Source organism: Hypomesus nipponensis, chromosome 25, assembly GCF_054491055.1.
Source record: "Hypomesus nipponensis isolate SF chromosome 25, ASM5449105v1, whole genome shotgun sequence".
NCBI classification, from domain to species: Eukaryota; Metazoa; Chordata; class Actinopteri; order Osmeriformes; family Osmeridae; genus Hypomesus; species Hypomesus nipponensis.
Window position 1 is genome coordinate 5,630,001 of NC_140385.1, and position 17,500 is coordinate 5,647,500.

Here is a 17,500-nt window from a genome sequence, read left to right on the forward strand (position 1 = left end):
CTCAGTTACTGTTTATTTGTTCTGTGAGCTATGAAAGGGATGTGTGTGAGAGTGTGTGTGTGTGTGTGTGTGGGGGGGGGAGATTCTGATTGCAAGCAGCTTGAGGAACAAGAAAGAAAAAAGTGACTAATTGTGAGAGAGAGAGACAGAGAGAGAGATAGAGAAGGAGAGAGTGAGAGAGGCAGAGAGAGAGAGAGAGAGAGAGAGAGAGAGAGAGAGAGAGAGAGAGAGAGAGAGAGAGAGAGAGAGAGAGAGAGAGAGAGAGAGAGAGAGAGAGAGAGAGAGAGAGACAGACCACCATTGTGAATCCATGTAAAACTTTCAGCAGGGTTAAATCTCTGGGTGAACAGTACAGGGATTCGACTGGTCCCAGGGTATTAGTAAGTAAGTATACCGGTCCCAGATTCAGTAGGTAGACCAGTTAGTCTGTTTCTCATGTTTGTTTCAGTTGAAATAGGACATTCACACACAGTGTTGCACAGCACTTTCTTTAAGTAAACAGCCACACCCCCCCCAGAGAGAGAGAGAGAGAGAGCGAGCGAGAGCGAGCGAGAGAGAGAAAGAGAGAGAGAGAGAGAACTCTCTCAACAACCAGAGACACAACAGAGACAAGGGGAAAAATGCAGGTAGTAAATAGCTTGACGACTGGATAGAACCCACACAAACAATAAACCACTTCAACCAATAAGACTAAAACCCTCCCACTGCATTTGCCATAGCCTATAAACACAGATGTATCCATATCGACCTCCATCTAAACGTCCTGGTGTGGACATTCCCTCTTTCTCCAGCTGGGCCCACCACTGAGCCTGAAGGTTGCAGAGCAGCGAGAGCTGACGTGAGGCGAAGCAGGCGTCCAGAGAGCGCCTCCCAGCCCGGCTTCCACAGGGTCAGCGGGGGGGCTCTCCATTAGTCCTCTGTTGTCATACATCCCCTCTTATTTATCTCACACTCCTCTTTCTTTACCCTCCCTTCTTTTCTCTCTCTCCCGAATGGCTCACATACCGCAAACACACCCGTGTCCACACACACACATACGCATACCTCCCTCATTATGTGTGTGTCTGTGTGTGTGTGTGTGTGTGAGGCAGGGATTATAGCAGTGAATAGGGGTCCAGACTGGGTCTTGGCTCCAGCTGAATTAATTACACTAATTAGCTTCTTAATTGCATATATTAGGATGGTTGGAGGGGCTGGGGCCTGGGCCGGGCCGAGGGAGGGGGAAGGGGGGAGGGGGAAGGGGGGAGGGGGGAGGGGGCGTGGGCGTGGTGCGGCATAGTCAGACAACAGGATCACTCACACACTCTGGAACACACCCCCTACAGACACATACAGGGTGCATGTGCCCACACACATCCATACACTGGCCCCTTGCACACATAAGGCTGGAGAAAGAATTAGAATCGATGCAAAAAATATTCAATTAAAGCTTCATTAATATGATTAATACGTAATAAGATATATAGGTGTAACAGCTGCTTCGTTAGGAATAAGCCCTGGAGGGCTGCTGAGGAGGGATGGTGTGTGTGTGTGTGTGTGTGTAAGTGTGTGTGTAAGTGTGTGTGTGTGTGTGTGTAAGTGTGTGTGTGTGTGTGTGTGTGTGTAAGTGTGTGTGTGTGTAAGTGTGTGTGTGTGTGTAAGTGTGTGAGAGCGTTTGAGTAAATGTGAGTAGTGTGTGTGTGAGCATGCATAATACTTCTTAATTCATTAGTCTCTTACTGTATTCTGTGGGCTGCCTGGTTCTAATCCCTGGTTCTCCACACTGCAGTTCTGTGTCACTCAAAACCCAGAACCGGCCACTGAACCCCTAACCCACCAATCCGGGTGCTCGTCTTGGCCAAAGCATGTCATACAGGGTTACATAGGCGATTACATCATCAAGAATATTAGTTCCGCCCCCTCGAACCAATGCCCTCATCTTCTGAAGTTATAATGGTTATCAGAACCTTGGCTTGCGATGGGTTGAATTAAAACTTTGGCTTTGAATTCCAAGAAGATGAAGAAAACAGACTGAACATTTTTAAAAGGGAGGGGGGAGAGTAGAAGGAAGGAAGGAGGGAGGGATGGAATGTCAGGGCGGAAAATGTCTTATGTTTGTGAAACTGACCTAAAATACCTTTCGACAGAGTCCAGTAAAAACCCTAAACTAACAAGGAGCTGTAAGGACAAGGTCTTAGGCGGATGGATACACAGAGACAATGATGTGCTTCAACGGGCGGATGAATACGCGGTGATAATGACGTGCTTTGTGGACTAAGCACTAATTAGGGCGTTTAAATGGACTTTTAAAAGGATTTACTGGGGAGTGCTGTCTTGCAATGGACAGTCTACTTCCCCTCAGTGTTCCTGCTGTCCCTCCCCTCCCTCAATCCTGCCTCCCTTCCAGTCCTCTCTTTCCTTTGTTTCTTGTTGTCTTTCTCTCCAAAATGTTTTCCCCTCCGCCTCATTTCTGTCTCATCATCCTTCCATTCCTCTCTCAGGAGAACAGCTGCCTGATCTGATCCTTGCTGAACTGTAATCTATCTCTCTCTCTCTCTCTCTCTCTCTCTCTCTCTCTCTCTCTCTCTCTCTCTCTCTCTCTCTCTCTCTCTCTCTCTCTCTCTCTCTCTCTCTCTCTCTCTCTCTCTCTCTCTCTCTCTCTCTCTCTCTCTCTCTCTCTCTCTCTCTCTCTCTCTCTCTCTCTCTCTCTCTCTCTCTCTCTCTCTCTCTCTCTCTCTCTCTCTCTCTCTCTCTCTCACACACACACACAGTAGATCAGACACCACCTGGTAAAGACATGCTTGCCCCCAAAACAACAGTGTAAGTGTGTGTGTGTGTGTGTGTGTGTGAGAGAGCGGGTCTGAGTGATGGTTTATACATGAGGGTGATTTACAGAGGTTTGTCATGTGTGTGCATGTATGTGTGTGTTTTGCAAGTACGTGTGTGTCCATGTTCCAACTGTGTGTATCTAGTGAGTCTTGCCAGTGTGTTGCCATGTGCAGTGAATGTGTTCATTATGTTCATCTGGGGTCATGTTTGCGTGAACCTGGGTACTAAATCAAAGCTATGTTATATGTGCTAATGCATTCTGCTGAAGCCAGAGGTCAATCGAGAGGTGCGCTTGGTTTAAACCCCCCTCCCAAATCCTGGGAAACACAACCTTCTACAAGTGGTTCCTAGGCAGAAGGCGGCACAATGTTGCCTTTGTCTGACTCTGGAACTGGAGAGACGCAAACAGAATGTGTGTGTGAGTCTGTGTGCGCAAGTGTCTGTGTATGTGTGTGTGTGAGAGAGTGAGGCAGTGAAGGGAGGTTAAATGAATCACACAATGTTAACCAGTCCCAATCCAATTAAGGAGGGATTCTTCATGTCTGACCTTTAACAGGAGAATCGTATTCACACACAGGCAGACACACACCCTCAGACAGACACACAGACACACACCCTCAGACAGACACACACCCTCAGACAGACACACAGACACAGACAGACAAACAGACACACAGACACACACCCTCAGACAGCACTGTTGACCTAAATCAAGGAGGCAACTTGTCACTTTCTTTTACTCACACTCACCACCCTCCCTCCCTCCCTCCCTCCCTCCCTCCCTCCCTCCCTCCCTCCCTCCCTCCCTCCCTCCCTCCCTCCCTCCCTCCCTCCCTCCCTCCCTCCCTCCCTCCCTCCCTCCCTCCCTCCCTCCCTCCCTCCCTCCCTCCCTCCCTCCCTCCCTCCCTCCCTCTTTTTCTCCTCTACTCCCTCATTCGGTCTCTCAGTCTCCCTCTGAGCCCAACACTGACCCCCTTCTCCCTAAACGTCTCCTTCTCTCCCGCCTGGCGCTCTGCATCTCCTCACATCTCATCCTTCGCTTTTCGCTTTCACTCCAAATTGTTTTGTCCTCCTAACGGAGGGTGGTGTCCATGTGCATGCTGCTCTGTGTCGAATGTGTGTGCGCCGGAACATGTGTGTGTCTGTCTGTGAGCAAGTATGTGTTCACATGTGATGCTATTGCGAGTGTAACAGATGTCTGTGTCAGAGTAGATATGTTAGGCGTGTAGAACACGTCTGTGTGCACAAGTGTGTGTGTGTGTGGTCTATCGATGTGAGAGTATGTGTGTGTGTGATGCTATTGTGAGCTTAACAGATGTCTACGTCAGAATGGAAATGTTAAACATGTGAACAGTGTGTGTGCTAAAAAGGACTAAATGTGTGTGAGTGCGTGTTTATATCTTGACACATTTCTCTCTCTCTCTCATCAATGTGGCATCCTGGCTCCAGTGTTTGGTCTTATTATATTCAGAACAACAACAGACTATCGACAGCCAGTCTTGAACCTGACAGATTTATACTAATGATTCCATTACCAGTACAATCCACTCTTTATGGCGGAACAGTAGCTTGGATATCGTCAATAAACTATTCATTCTAACCCTGTTAATGTACTTTACACATCCCTTGTTCCTTTGCCTTTGCTCTTCCCTCCTCCTCCTCCTCTCATCCTCCCATTCCACCCTCTCCACGCCTACCCTCCTTCTCACTTCCCAACAGTCTTTGGTGAAGGTCTAATTGCTCTCCTTCCCTTCTTCCCCTAATCTCTTCACCTCCCTTATTCTCCTCATCCTTCCTCAACTCTCTCTCCCCCTCTCCCCCTCTCTCTTTTCCCAGCAGACGGAGGCGCACTAAGCTTAGTGGGGGTCTCTCGTCCTCTCTCACGTTCAACAGTTATAGATTTCTCCCACTCTCCCCATGCTTGATATGACAGTAAGAAACAAATAAAACAGACATGCACTCGTTGCTCCCTCTCTCTCTCCCCTGTCTCCCTCTCTCCCCCTTTTTTTTATGTCCTTCTCCTCTATTCTGCCATTTATTTCAGGTTAACCCTGATAAATAAACCAGCCAGTGTTTTTGCATTATTGAGAGGAGGCACACTGCTGTAAACAAACTCCTGCCACTGTGACCACACACACACAAACACACACACAGGTACACAAGCACACACACACAGGTACACCAACATGCACACAAACAAGCACACACACACAGGTACACAAACAAACACACACACGCACACAGATACACAAACAAACACACACACGCACAGAGCCTGACAGGTCGATTGAATACGAGCTAAAGAGAGTCAGACAGATATATATGGGATGGGGGCTAGACAGTGAATAACACCTGTCTCAGGGCAAGGAGACTGACGAAGACAGAGACAGCCAACATAAACATGCTCATTTATATGCACACACACACACACACCTAAGCACAAACATAAGTCACTCACACACAAACCCACAGAGTGAACACTAACTGTCAATCAGTGCTGAGCCATACACAAACACACACACACACAATTCTTTTTATTTCAGAATGTGTTTCATCTGCCACAGTGGGACAGCAAAGCCAGGCCCTCCATGATGCCCTGGGGGCCTGGAACACACCAGGACCTACACACACCACGGAAAATAAGTCACCACCCGCACACACACACACAGCAATCAATCAATGATGTAAACACACACACACACACACACACACACTGGCAAGCATGGAGGAATGCAAACACATGGCAGAGATCTCACAATGCATGATAGACCGACAGACAGACACACAGACACACACACACAAACCTTCATGACATCGTACCATCTGTCTGTATTCCACAGCAACATCACTGCAGTCCCAGAGCTGCTGCCCTCTACATCACTCTCCAAAACAGCAGGTTGTGTGTGTGTGTGTGTGTGTGTGTATATATAGGCCTGGTTGTGGGTGTGCAAACCACAAGGCGTCTAGTACGCCCGTATGTGTGTGACTGCATACATTGGTGAGTATGCTCCTGTGTATGTGTGTGAGCATGCATATGTTATCCTGTGTGTTTATGTGTGTGTGTGTGTGTGTGTGTGTGTGTGTGAGAGAGGTTTAGTCCCCTGACACAGGGTCCAGTGATTGAAAGTGACCGTGGTATTTCAGTGTCACTCTGCAGACAAGAGGCTGTCGCTCGCCCAGCCAAACACTCACATCCCATCTTCATCAACACAAACCTATGCTTACACACACACACACGGCAATGCATAACTACACAACACAAATCTCTTTCACTCTCCCATCCGTTTTACTCCGTTTTGCTCGCTCTTCCTCTCTTCTTCCATTCTCTCCCTCCCTTCTCTCCCTCCCTTCTCTCCCTCCCTTCTCTCCCTCCCTTCTCTCCCTCCCTTTTCTCCCTCCCTTTTCTCCCTCCCTTTTCTCCCTCCCTTCTCTCCCTCCCTTCTCTCCCTCCCTTCTCTCCGTCCCTTCTCTCCGTCCCTTCTCTCCCTCCCTTCTCTCCCTCCCTTCTCTCCCTCCCTTCTCTCCGTCCCTTCTCTCCGTCCCTTCTCTCCGTCCCTTCTCTCCCTCCCTTCTCTCCCTCCCTTTTCTCCCTCCCTTTTCTCCCTCCCTTCTCTCCCTTTTCTCTCTCCCTTCTCTCCGTCCCTTCCTCTTGAAAGTATAAACGGTCGACTCAGGTACAAGGACACGGCGCTGCTGTCAGCTGAGATCAGATCAGCCAGGAGGCGCGGGACTCAGCCTCAGCCTCAGCCTCAGCCTCAGCCTCTGAGGCTGTCACAGCGAGACTGACTCTGGACCAGTCCCAGAAAGGCCTCACCTTCAGCCTTGAGGACTAGGAAGAGAGAGGCAGGGCAGGAGGGAGAGAGGGAGAAAACGACTAGTGTCATCTTTTCCCTTTCGTTCATATGGGACCTGGGAGGATGGCAGCCATCCACGACCAGTGAGTGCGTGTGTGTGTGTGTGTATGTGTGAGTGTGTGTGTGTGTGTGACAGAAGGAAGACGGGTATGTGTTACAGAGACTTGGCGCCTGCTTTCAAAGGATTCATTAAAAGCAGTGAAAGGCTTGATCTGTGGTTCAGGTAGATATCAAGGAGAGCGAGAGAGAGAGCGAGAGAGCGAGAGGGCGAGAGAGAGAGAGATTTGAACGGTTAATAAAAAGATCATTGGCTGTAAGAAGTTGTGTTTGCGGCCGAAATTGCAAAGTAGAGAGAGATGAGGGAGGGAGGGACAAAAGAGGCACATCTTTGGCCTCTTAAACGTGGTGCGGGAAACACCACCTGACTACGACTTATCAATGTGTTGTTCCTGCATTCCCATCTATTTCTTCCCCTCTTCCCCTCTTTCTCTCCTTTCCTCTTTCTCTCCATCTCCCATTCTTGTCTTCTATCTGTAACTGATCCAACAGTTCTCTCCCTGTCTCACCGGAGTGTGTTCCAGCTCATTTGGTCCAGAGTGAATAAATTAACACATGCTAAGCTAGGTTAATTAGAACAGATTTCCCTTGGGCTTGAAACTCATACCTACATATCCACTTACACACACGAGCACACACACACATACGAGCACACACACACATACAAGCACACACACACATACAAGCACACACACACAAATGAGAAATTGGCTCACATACCAGTGAGATAATTCTACACCGGTGTTATGAACTGTTAATCATAAGAATACTTATGAATAGCCAGAGGTAGCAACACTCAGACAATCTCCTATGATCTCAGTCTCTCTGTGTCTGCCTCTCTCTTTGTGTGTGTGTGTGTGTGTGTTTGACCTTGTATTTGAGCTCCCATTGATTGGGCTGGAGCTGTCAATCGATCAGTCTGGTGTGTGAGTGAAGATAAAGCTCCTATAAGCTGACACTTGGGTTGCCAGGTTTGTATTCACACTATACTGTATTGGGTCCCTCAGTATCGAACAAGAACTATCTGGCAACCTGCATGTTTTTCCAGGCTTCTGTCACGAGGTAGGCACAAGAAAAATGCAGCTGAGCTGATAGTAATGCATAATCTCTCCCTCCTCCTTTCACCCTCTCTTTCTCCCTTCGTTCTCTCTCTGGCTTCCTCCTCTGAATCATGCGTGGAGCGAAGGGAGGGAAAGCAGGTGAATACACAGCACTGCCTCTCACAGCAATAAACAAACAGCTCACACAACAATAGGGCAGAGAGGGACGAGAGAAAGAAAAAAATAGATTTGGTTCACTGCCTGTTCACTCTCATTCCTCCCTCTCTCCTTCCACTCTTCCTTTCCTCCCTCCGTGTCCTCTCACATCAGTCCTACCCCCCTCTTCACCTGTGAGAGGGGGAAAGAAGGGCCTAGGTGCCCCTAAGTGAACAAAGCTGCAGGTGCATGGGCGGGCGGCTGCAGAAATCACATACCAGCCTGAACATTTGTTCTATTTCTCAGCATTTTTTTTTTCTTCTTCTCTCTTTCCAAGGAGTTTTCACAAAGCTGACGTTTGAGTTGGCGCTTGGCAGGCCTCTGTGTGTGTGTGTGTGTGTGAGAGAAAAGCAGAGCAAAAACAAACTTTCTTTGAGAGTGTTCCTTTGTGTGTGTGTGTGTTATCTCACAAAACCAAATTGTTGAACCTTTCCAGATCCATTATTGTATTCTAAAACTCCTCCCAGGTTTTGGTTGGTGTGACCTTCTGCTTAGATTATTCTCTGTGATACACACGCTTCGCCTGGCGCGGAATGATGACCTCACCATATGTTCACACTCTCCAACCCTAAACAAGCCTGCTAAGAAAGCCCAAACAAATAGCTTAGCGCCTGCGCCGGTCACTGCAAGAATGGCAATAACAATAAACACAGCCTGGGCCAAGTCAGCAGCACAACACACACACACACACACACACACACACAGACTAACACGCTGAAAGGCATACTTAGCCAAAACTCACACATACAGAACTTGTACACAAACACAGAACCCCCCCCCCCCCTCCCAACACACACACACACATCCCCTACACACACACACTCACCTATGATGTAGTAGTCCTGCAGGGTCTTGAACTCGTGGCCCCAGAGGTTGGGGGAGTACTCCTGGAACTTGATGGTGAAGCGCATGTCGTTGGAAGGCTTGTCGCAGGTGAGCAGCAGGTTGGGCGCCCCCAGCACCTCGCACCGGTCCGCCTGGTCCCGGGACGACACCAGGTACAGCTTGTAGAACTCGTAGTCTGCGGGGGCCCGGGGCCCAGGGGGATCCGAACCGGGGCAGATGAGGTCGAGCCTGTCCCCAATCTGGGGGTACAACACGTAGCCCTTGTCATCTCCAAACCTGGAGGGAGGGAGGAGGGGAGAGAGAGGAAAAGAGTTAGCGTTGTGCTGGGACTTCAAAAAGGGTAGCCATGCGGGGAGACCCTGTCGGAGAACATGCTTTGAGATGTGGGTCTCCCTATGAGTGGAGCTGACGTGTTTATGTCTCAACAGCTGTGTCAGGAAGTCAAACACAGCAGCAACACTCATCCTCAACTCGTACACGCAGCAGGTGTCTTCCAATGTAATGTGAGTGTACTCAGTGAACCTTCTGGCCCCATCTCACACACACACACACAGCGGTTCTTAGACACCCTTCGACTTGACCAAGGATGTGTTGTTTGCCTCAGGATCACAGCAACATTTACCAAACCAGGCTACTGCCAACACTACGCTTCTCTTTAGGTGACGACTCATCTGCTTTGACATTCACCCCACGCGGCTAACAGGCTAACAGCCCTGAAAGCAACCACTTGGAAATTAACGTGCTTGCTGAGCGGTGCTACACTGCTCTGAAAATCAGCACTTATGGCTGGTGCCAGTTTAAGTGAATAACTGAATATCTGTTAGCAGACTTCGCTAGCAGCACTTGGCTCCGGTAAATCTGACTTTAGCATCTGGTTAAGCGTATTCTAATGGCATTGATAGCCTAGCCTAGCAACTCCTGTGATGTAGTATAGGCATACATAGCACAGCCCAGCCAAGCTTATCTGGCCTACCTTGTCCTAAAAATAGCCTAGCTTATCCTATCATAGCCTAGCTTATCCTATCATAGCCTAGCTTTGTAGCTATGTTCCTGTTCTCCTCACACAGGTCATAGGTTATCACCAAGCACTTACACTGGAGTGGGAAACACTCACTCCACTCAACACACACCCACGCAATAGTGACACACTGGCCTGGTCTGACCTCGAGGTCTGTCTCCCTCACACACACACACACACACACACACGTCACAAAGGGGGTTGCTAAGGGTGTTTCATGTACACATAGATAAAGATATATCCACATTCATACCCACTCACACAAACACCCATACAAGTACTTTCCTGTGGGCATTGAAGATTTGCCCAAACACATCCACCCACATCCATTCCAAACCTACCGATTTAGATTTTCTAAGCACTCACACACACACACAATCACACACACCTTTGACTTCCTGCATGGCACATTTGTGTGTGTTATCTGATGGAAGCCTGAGTCACACTAGACCTGCAGAGGAGAATGGTTGCGCAAAGCAAACACACCGCAGGAGGAGAGAGGGGGGCAAGAGAGATAGAAAGGATAAAACAGAGAGAGGAAAAGAAAGACAGACAGACAGACAGACAGAGAGAGAGAGACAGACAGAGAGGAGAAAGACAGACAGACAGACAGACAGACAGACAGACAGAGAGAGACAGACAGACAGACAGAGAGAGACAGACAGACAGAGAGGAGAAAGACAGACAGACAGAGAGAGAGAGAGAGACAGACAGAGAGGAGAAAGACAGACAGACAGAGAGAGAGGAAAAGAGAGACAGACAGAGAGGAGAAAGACAGACAGACAGAGAGAGAGGAAAAGAGAGACAGACAGACAGACAGACAGAGAGAGAGAGAGAGAGAGAGAGAGAGAGACAGACAGACAGACAGACAGACAGACAGACAGACAGACAGACAGACAGACAGACAGACAGACAGACAGACAGAGAGAGAGAGAGAGAGAGAGAGAGAGAGAGAGAGAGAGAGAGAGACAGACAGACAGAGAGAGAGGAAAAGAGAGACAGACAGACAGAGAGGAGAAAGACAGACAGACAGAGAGAGAGACACAGAGAAACTGAGACGGAGTGAAAAGAAAGAGACTGAAAAAGGAGTTTAAAAAAAAAACCAAAAGTTATAAAAAAACGCAGGTTGAACATTGAATCTACTCTTTTTCTCTTCTAAGACCCCAAAAAACGGAAAAAGAAGAGAGCGAGAGAGAGAGTGTGTAAAAGGAGGGGATGAAAGAATACTCACAGAACAGAATTTGAAAGCTTTTCAAAACCACGGAGATGGATTGAATTCTCCTTTTACAGCAGAGAAAAGCAGCCGTGTTAGGTTAGTTTAGAAAGACCAACAGTTAAGGGTTTTAGAGTGCATGGTGGGTTGAGTCAGTGTAGCCTGGTCTACTACCAACCTTCTGGTAACCCACTGGTAGACTGGTAACCCACTGGTCAACTGGTAACCCACTGGTAGACTGGTAACCCACTGGTAGACTGGTAACCCACTGGTCGACTTTGCAGACTCAGTGAGAATAGAGGCTTTCAACACATTCACACTTTACACTACTACACTCTGTGTTAATAAGAACCAACGGCTACCGTTACTGACGCCATAGGGGGGTCTGTGTTGAACACAAACACACACACTTAAATGCAGGCCCTCACAATACATACACACACACACACACACAACTGCACACGCACTTTCGGAATAGAATCACAAAGCATAAAATCCTGGCAGGCAGAGCAATATCTATAGGGTCGTGAATCTTCAGACAAAGCCCCTTAAGACAGGGGAGGCAGATGGGGAGAGGGAGAGAGGAGAGAGGTGAACTTTAAACAAGTTTATAGAGTTCTTCTCCGAACCACATCTAAATAAATCCGCCTGTTCAGACAAGAGACCCTCGCTTACAAACCCTCATCGCTGCCCTCCCTCTCTCTCTCTGTCCCCCCTTTTCTCTACTTTGCTACCTCCCTCGCCCCCCTCCCCAGGCTAACAATAGTGCCATTCATGTTGCCACACTTTGAAACAGGGGGAGGGGGTGGGGGAGGGGCCAGAGGTGACGAGGAGAGGAGGGGGAGGGGGATTGAGTGAAGGATGAGGGGAGGGACGGAACTTTCCTCTCCTTTTCTTCTCCAGTCTCTTTTATGAGCGGCAGAAACATCATTTTCTCGACCACGCTGGTGCCCCTGGCTGACCCCGAGCTCACAAGAAAAGACTCAAGTGTTCGTTTCTCTGACCCCTACCCCTCCTCCACCTCTTCCTCCACCCCCCCCCCCTCTCTCTCTCTCTCTCTCTCTCTGGTGTCTATGTACCTGGGGGCAGGCTTGGTGTTGGTATAGTGTTGGCCCGAACCACATTTCCCAGATTCCTTGGAGGCAACTCGAGCCCTCTTCCAAGGACCAAAGCCGGGCACACAGGTGCAGCCGGCGGGACAAGAGGGTGTGTGTGTGTGTGTGTCACTATGTGAGAACATGGGAGTAGAGGGGGAGGGGAGCAGACGGAGAATGCCAGTGGATCCGTGAGAGAAAGTCAGAGAAAGAGAAACAAAGAATCAGAGAGAGAGAGAGAATCTGGGGGAAAAAGGAATGTAAATATGAAAGAAACCAAGAAGAAGCAAAAAATATGAAAGGGACAGAGAACGAGAGGAAGAACTCAAGCAATATTGTTTTTTTATGAAATAGAACGAATGTGATACTTCAATACTAATACATTGACATGATTTGTCTTTTAGCTAACCACAACCTTATGGGCTCTTAAGCACCCAACATTATTGAATAATAAACGCGTGTGTGTGTGCGTGCATGCCCCGGTGTAAGATTTATAGAGCTCTATGCATAAACCTGTCTGGAATAATCTCATGGTATACACACAGTAATCACATAGACAGGTTCTGAGTGGTCTCCATGGTCCTTATATACACACCCTGTCTCACACACACAAACACACATGCGCACACACACACACACTTATCTGACACCTGGGGGCTGTCTCCTCTGGTGTCTACGAGAGGACCAGAGGGTACAGTTTGGTGGAGAGCTAGTCTCTTTATGACCCACACTGACTGCCTAACTACGGCTGGATTTATCTGTAGATCCATGCCACTGTGTGTGTGTGTGTGTGTTTGTGTGTGTGTGTGTGTTTGTGTAGTCCCCAGTGTCCGTGTGCTTTGTGTGTGTGTGTGTGTGGGCACTGAAACATACGTGTTCATGATACGTTTGTCTGACATGCAGTCACGCACACAGTAGAGAAGCGTGCAGCCCTGACACAGTAGAGCCATGGCCCGTGTTAGAGGTTAGAGAGGCTTTAATAACAGTTGGATGAACTACTGATAATAAACCAAGATGACCGTGACATGAGACAAGGGGGGGGGGGGAGTTAAAAAGAGAAAAGGGGGGGGCATACTGGCAAAAAGAGAGAGAATGAAAGAAAAGGAGATGGAGAGAGAAGGAATGAGGTAGCCAAAAGAGAGTTGCTAACAGCGACCACAAGGTTGTTGTAAAGTCACAGAGCGCTGGAAGGGGTGTCGGAATGTTTGCGGTGAAAACGATGGAGGGAATAATAGTTTCCATATGGTTGCCCCTGACGCAGAGAGAGAGAGAGAGAGGGGAGAGAGAGAGAGAGAGAGGGGAGAGAGAGCAAGAGAGAGAGTGTAAGAAAGAGATAGAGAGAGTCAGCAGGTATACTGCAGTAGCTGTGTTTGAATAGTTAGCTGGCATCGTGGGACTCTGAAGGTAAGAGCGTCCTTGTCACTGCAGTGAACGAACACACACACACCACACACACACCTACCCATGCAGACATTGACACACGCGCGCACACACACACACATACACACACCTATCCTTCTGTCCGGAGGCGGTCCAGAATGCCGCAGCGCCCATGACACATCCAGTAGGTATCACACGCTATGTAACCAAGGAGACACGGGATACGGGGGACCAGCCGGCATGGTGTTTGAGGAGGGGAACACAAGCCAGTTCTTTTCACTGAGAGACACTTGTTCTCATGACCCGGCTTTTCATCAGCTAGAACACTGGAAGTCTCCGAGCGTCCCTTGGAGAACTGACTGACAGACAGACAGCCTATATATTTTTTTTTTAAGGGTTCTGGAACAGAGTTTCTATAAAACAGAATTACAGTTTGAAAACAAAGGGGAAAGACTGCAGCCAAAACCAGGTCACTCTTCTGAAACTCAGGCACCCTACACACATAGGCCCTCTCTTTTCTCACTTTCTGGTCTAAATCTAAGTATCTCTCTGTCTTCTCCCTCTCCCCCTCACTCCCTCCACACATACATTATTATGTATCTCCTAACTCTAGTCAGAGTCTCTCAGTGGGACCTGCTATACACCTCCCCCCCTCTTTTACTCCCCCTCTTATCCACTCTCCTCCCCCCCACTCTCGTCTCCCTCTCCTCCTCCCCCAGCATGTCATCCAGGCATGATGATTTGCAGCAGCCTAGATTGGTCCCATTAAGGCGCTCTGGTGAAGGTGTGGGGTGACAGAAGAGCCCCAGACAGCCCTGTGTGTGTGTGTGTGTATGTATGTGTGTGTGTGTCTTGAAGACCACCAATGGATATCAACCAATTGGCCCTCATGGAATCATGGTCCCTGTTAGGCTTTTAGGGGGCTAAACACACACGCACACACACACACACACAATTCCTGAACGTGCTGGAGGGGCAGCCCAGCTGGTGTTTCTACCTGGGTGTGTGTGTTTCTGAGGTTAAACTCATTCACTCAAACTAACTCTTCTACTTAAATTAGGTCACTCAGGGTTCTGAAGGAATGAGGGTAACTCACACACCTAGTCCCATTTAAGGGGGTCTGGAGGTGAGGGGCTGACCCTGTTGCAGGTTTCCCCAGTCTGGGTCACCTGCCACCTGGGCAAAGAGAGTGGGATTCCCCCTGGGACCTCCAGCCTCGGCCCAACCCCCTACCTGACCTCACCCATGACCCATGGGCCAGTGTGTGTGTGTGTGCAGAGCCTAAACTTTGCACTTTGAGAACCAGAGATTCCATGGGGCAAGAAACTCTAGAACTGAAAGTCCCTGAATGACAACAATGGATGTCTACAGAACAAGGGGCCCTTGGGGGTCAGCATGGGGATGTAGAGGCCCCTGACTTGTACCTCTAAAGTTCCAGAGTATCTGTTCGCACGTGTGCGCTACATATATATGTGTGTGTGTGTGTGGGTGTATCTGCTACAGTGCTTATCCCTGTAAGGCCTTCACTGTAACACAAACTGGCTTCTATTCTGTCCCCCCAAGGCTGTCTCTGAGCTGCTACCCAACTCACTAGCTGGAAGGCTGCAACTCAACCAGGGCTGGAAGCATCTTGAAGTGATTTAGGGTCTCTCTCTCTCTCTCTCTCTCTCTCTCTCTCTCTCTCTCTCTCTCTCTCTCTCTCTCTCTCTCTCTCTCTCTCTCTCTCTCTCTCTCTCTCTCTCTCTCTCTCTCTCTCTCTCTCTCTCTCTCTCTCTCTCTCTCTCTCTCTCTCTCTCTCTCTTTTTTTTTTCCTCTCCCTCCCTCCCCCTCCCTCCTCCTGCTCTTCTCATAGAGGGTTAAGGGCTTAGAGCAGAGTGGTTGAGTTGCGGTCCCAGTAGAGACCAAGAGGTTGAGAAGCCCCATGGTAAAATCAACAGTTAACCGCTGGTGAGAGGAGGAAGAGGGGGAGAGAGTGAAGAAGAAAAAGAGAGGGGGGGAGTAGAGTTGGCTGTGAAAGTAGGACAGACTAGATCGAGATTGACGGCTACCTGAATTACAAACACCCCCCCCCTCCCACACACACACACACACACAAGTCCCAGTCTGTGAAAACGTATTTTCTCCTGTCAGGTTATGAAGTGTGTCATGCCAATTTCAGCGCTGATAGCTTTGCCAGAAAGTGTGTGTGCGTGCACTTTTGAGTGTGTGTGTGAGTGAGAGTATGAATGTCCTTGCTCCTATCCCATTTATTCATGCAATTAAAGGGACTTTTGAAGGAAACCATACATGCTGAAGGGGTCTAACTTTTGGGAGGTTACGCGTTTTACTCTCACTCTGTGTCTCTCTCTCACTCTGTGTGTCTCACTCTCTCTCTCTCAACTGCAATGTCGGACACCCTCTGTCTCTTTTCTTGCTCCCTCCTTCTCTTCCTTTCTCTTTCGATCCTTCCCTCTCTCCCTGCCCTCCTCCATCCATCCTTTCCTCCCTCTCTCCATCCATAACTCCCTCAGTCTTGGTCTATGGTGTTTACTGTGATCTGTCTCCGGGGTAGCTTGATTGACAGTGTGTCAGACAGTCTCTAGTGACAGATAAGGATTTCACACACACACACACACACACACACACACACACACACATACGCACATACACACACAAATACGCACACACACACACACACGCAGATTTGCATGAAGAAGCGTGTAAAATAAATAAAGAATTGAATTGAATCGAGGAATAAACAGACAGGAGGAACGACTGGGGATGTGAATGTGCGAGTGATTTGTGAAGTATAAAGTGTGTGTGTGTGTTTGTGGGAGCATTTGGGTTGTAAACCTAAGTTTCCCAGGGGGAGCACATGGCAAAGAAGCAGAGGCCCCTGCAAACCCTGCTGAACACACACACACACACACGTTCAAATATACATGAAAAGATTCTACAAAGCCCAAATCATTATGATAATGAACTATGAAAGGGTCTAAAAATATAGTTTCCCCCTTTGTTTGGTAGAGGTCTGAGGGGACCACAGTACTGGAGAGAGAAGTTGATCCTCCTATCCTCTCTTCTCCTCTCCTGTCTTCTCTTCTCCTCTGTCTCTCAATCTGTCCCTCTTTCCCTCTCTCCCCGTCTCCCGCTCTCTGTCTCTCCTCTCTCTGCTTTCTCTTTCTCTCCTCTCTCCCGGGAGAGAAATCTGACTGATTATCATTCCTTTCAAACTGAGTGAATGCAGAGGTCTCACCAACAAGCTGGCGCACTGTGTTTGACTTGTTGATTGACGCGAGAGGAGAGGTAGGGTGGGAGGGAGGGGGGAGGAGGAATGAATAAAGACAGAGAGCGAGAGAGAGAGAGAGAGAGAGAGAAAGGGAGGGAGAGAGACGGGGAGACTGAAATAAAGACAGACGTTACAAAAGAGAAAAACAAGATAAGAAATCAGCAATACGGAGAGAGAGAGAGAGAGAGAGAGAGAGAGAGAGAGAGAATAGGTGAAGGGGGTGAAGGATACAGGCGGCGAAAACAAAGGAGGAGAGCAGGGGAGGGGTTGGGGTGGAGGGAGACAGAGAGAGAGAGAGAGAGACGAAGTGAGGGAGAGAGGGATGAGAGAGTGAAGGACGTCCTGCTGGGTTAAGCCAGGTGTCTGTATCAGTGTGTCAGAGAGAGGGGGATGGAGGAAGGAGAAGGAAGGAAAGAGGGATGAACAGAGGGGGAAAGGAGAGAATAATTAGGGAGACCCCCAGTGGAGGAGAGTGGCAGGTGAATAGAGGGGAAGGACAAAAAAAAGGGAGGGAGGAGAGAGAGAGAGAGAGAGAGAGAGAGAGAGAAGGTTAGAGAAGGTGAGAGAGATAGAGAGAGAGAGAGAGAGAGAGAGAGAGAGAGAGAGAGAGAGAGAGAGCGGCAAGATGAGAGGAGAGGTGAAAAGGTGAATCGAGGGGAAGACAAAGAAAGGCGAAGGAAGAGAGGAGAGGAAGAAGGGAGAGAAA

The 17,500-nt window shown here is 48.8% G+C and overlaps 1 protein-coding gene across 1 annotated transcript in view; it reads right to left on the reverse strand.

The window, feature by feature from the left end:
• Nucleotides 1-17,500, reverse strand: part of LOC146222024 (ephrin-B3-like) — a 50,363-nt gene that overhangs the window by 16,623 nt on the left and 16,240 nt on the right. The window contains exon 2 of the mRNA XM_084691569.1: nt 8,802-9,097. Coding sequence (XP_084547695.1) covers nt 8,802-9,097 — 296 coding nt within the window. The remainder of the gene's footprint in view (nt 1-8,801; nt 9,098-17,500) is intronic.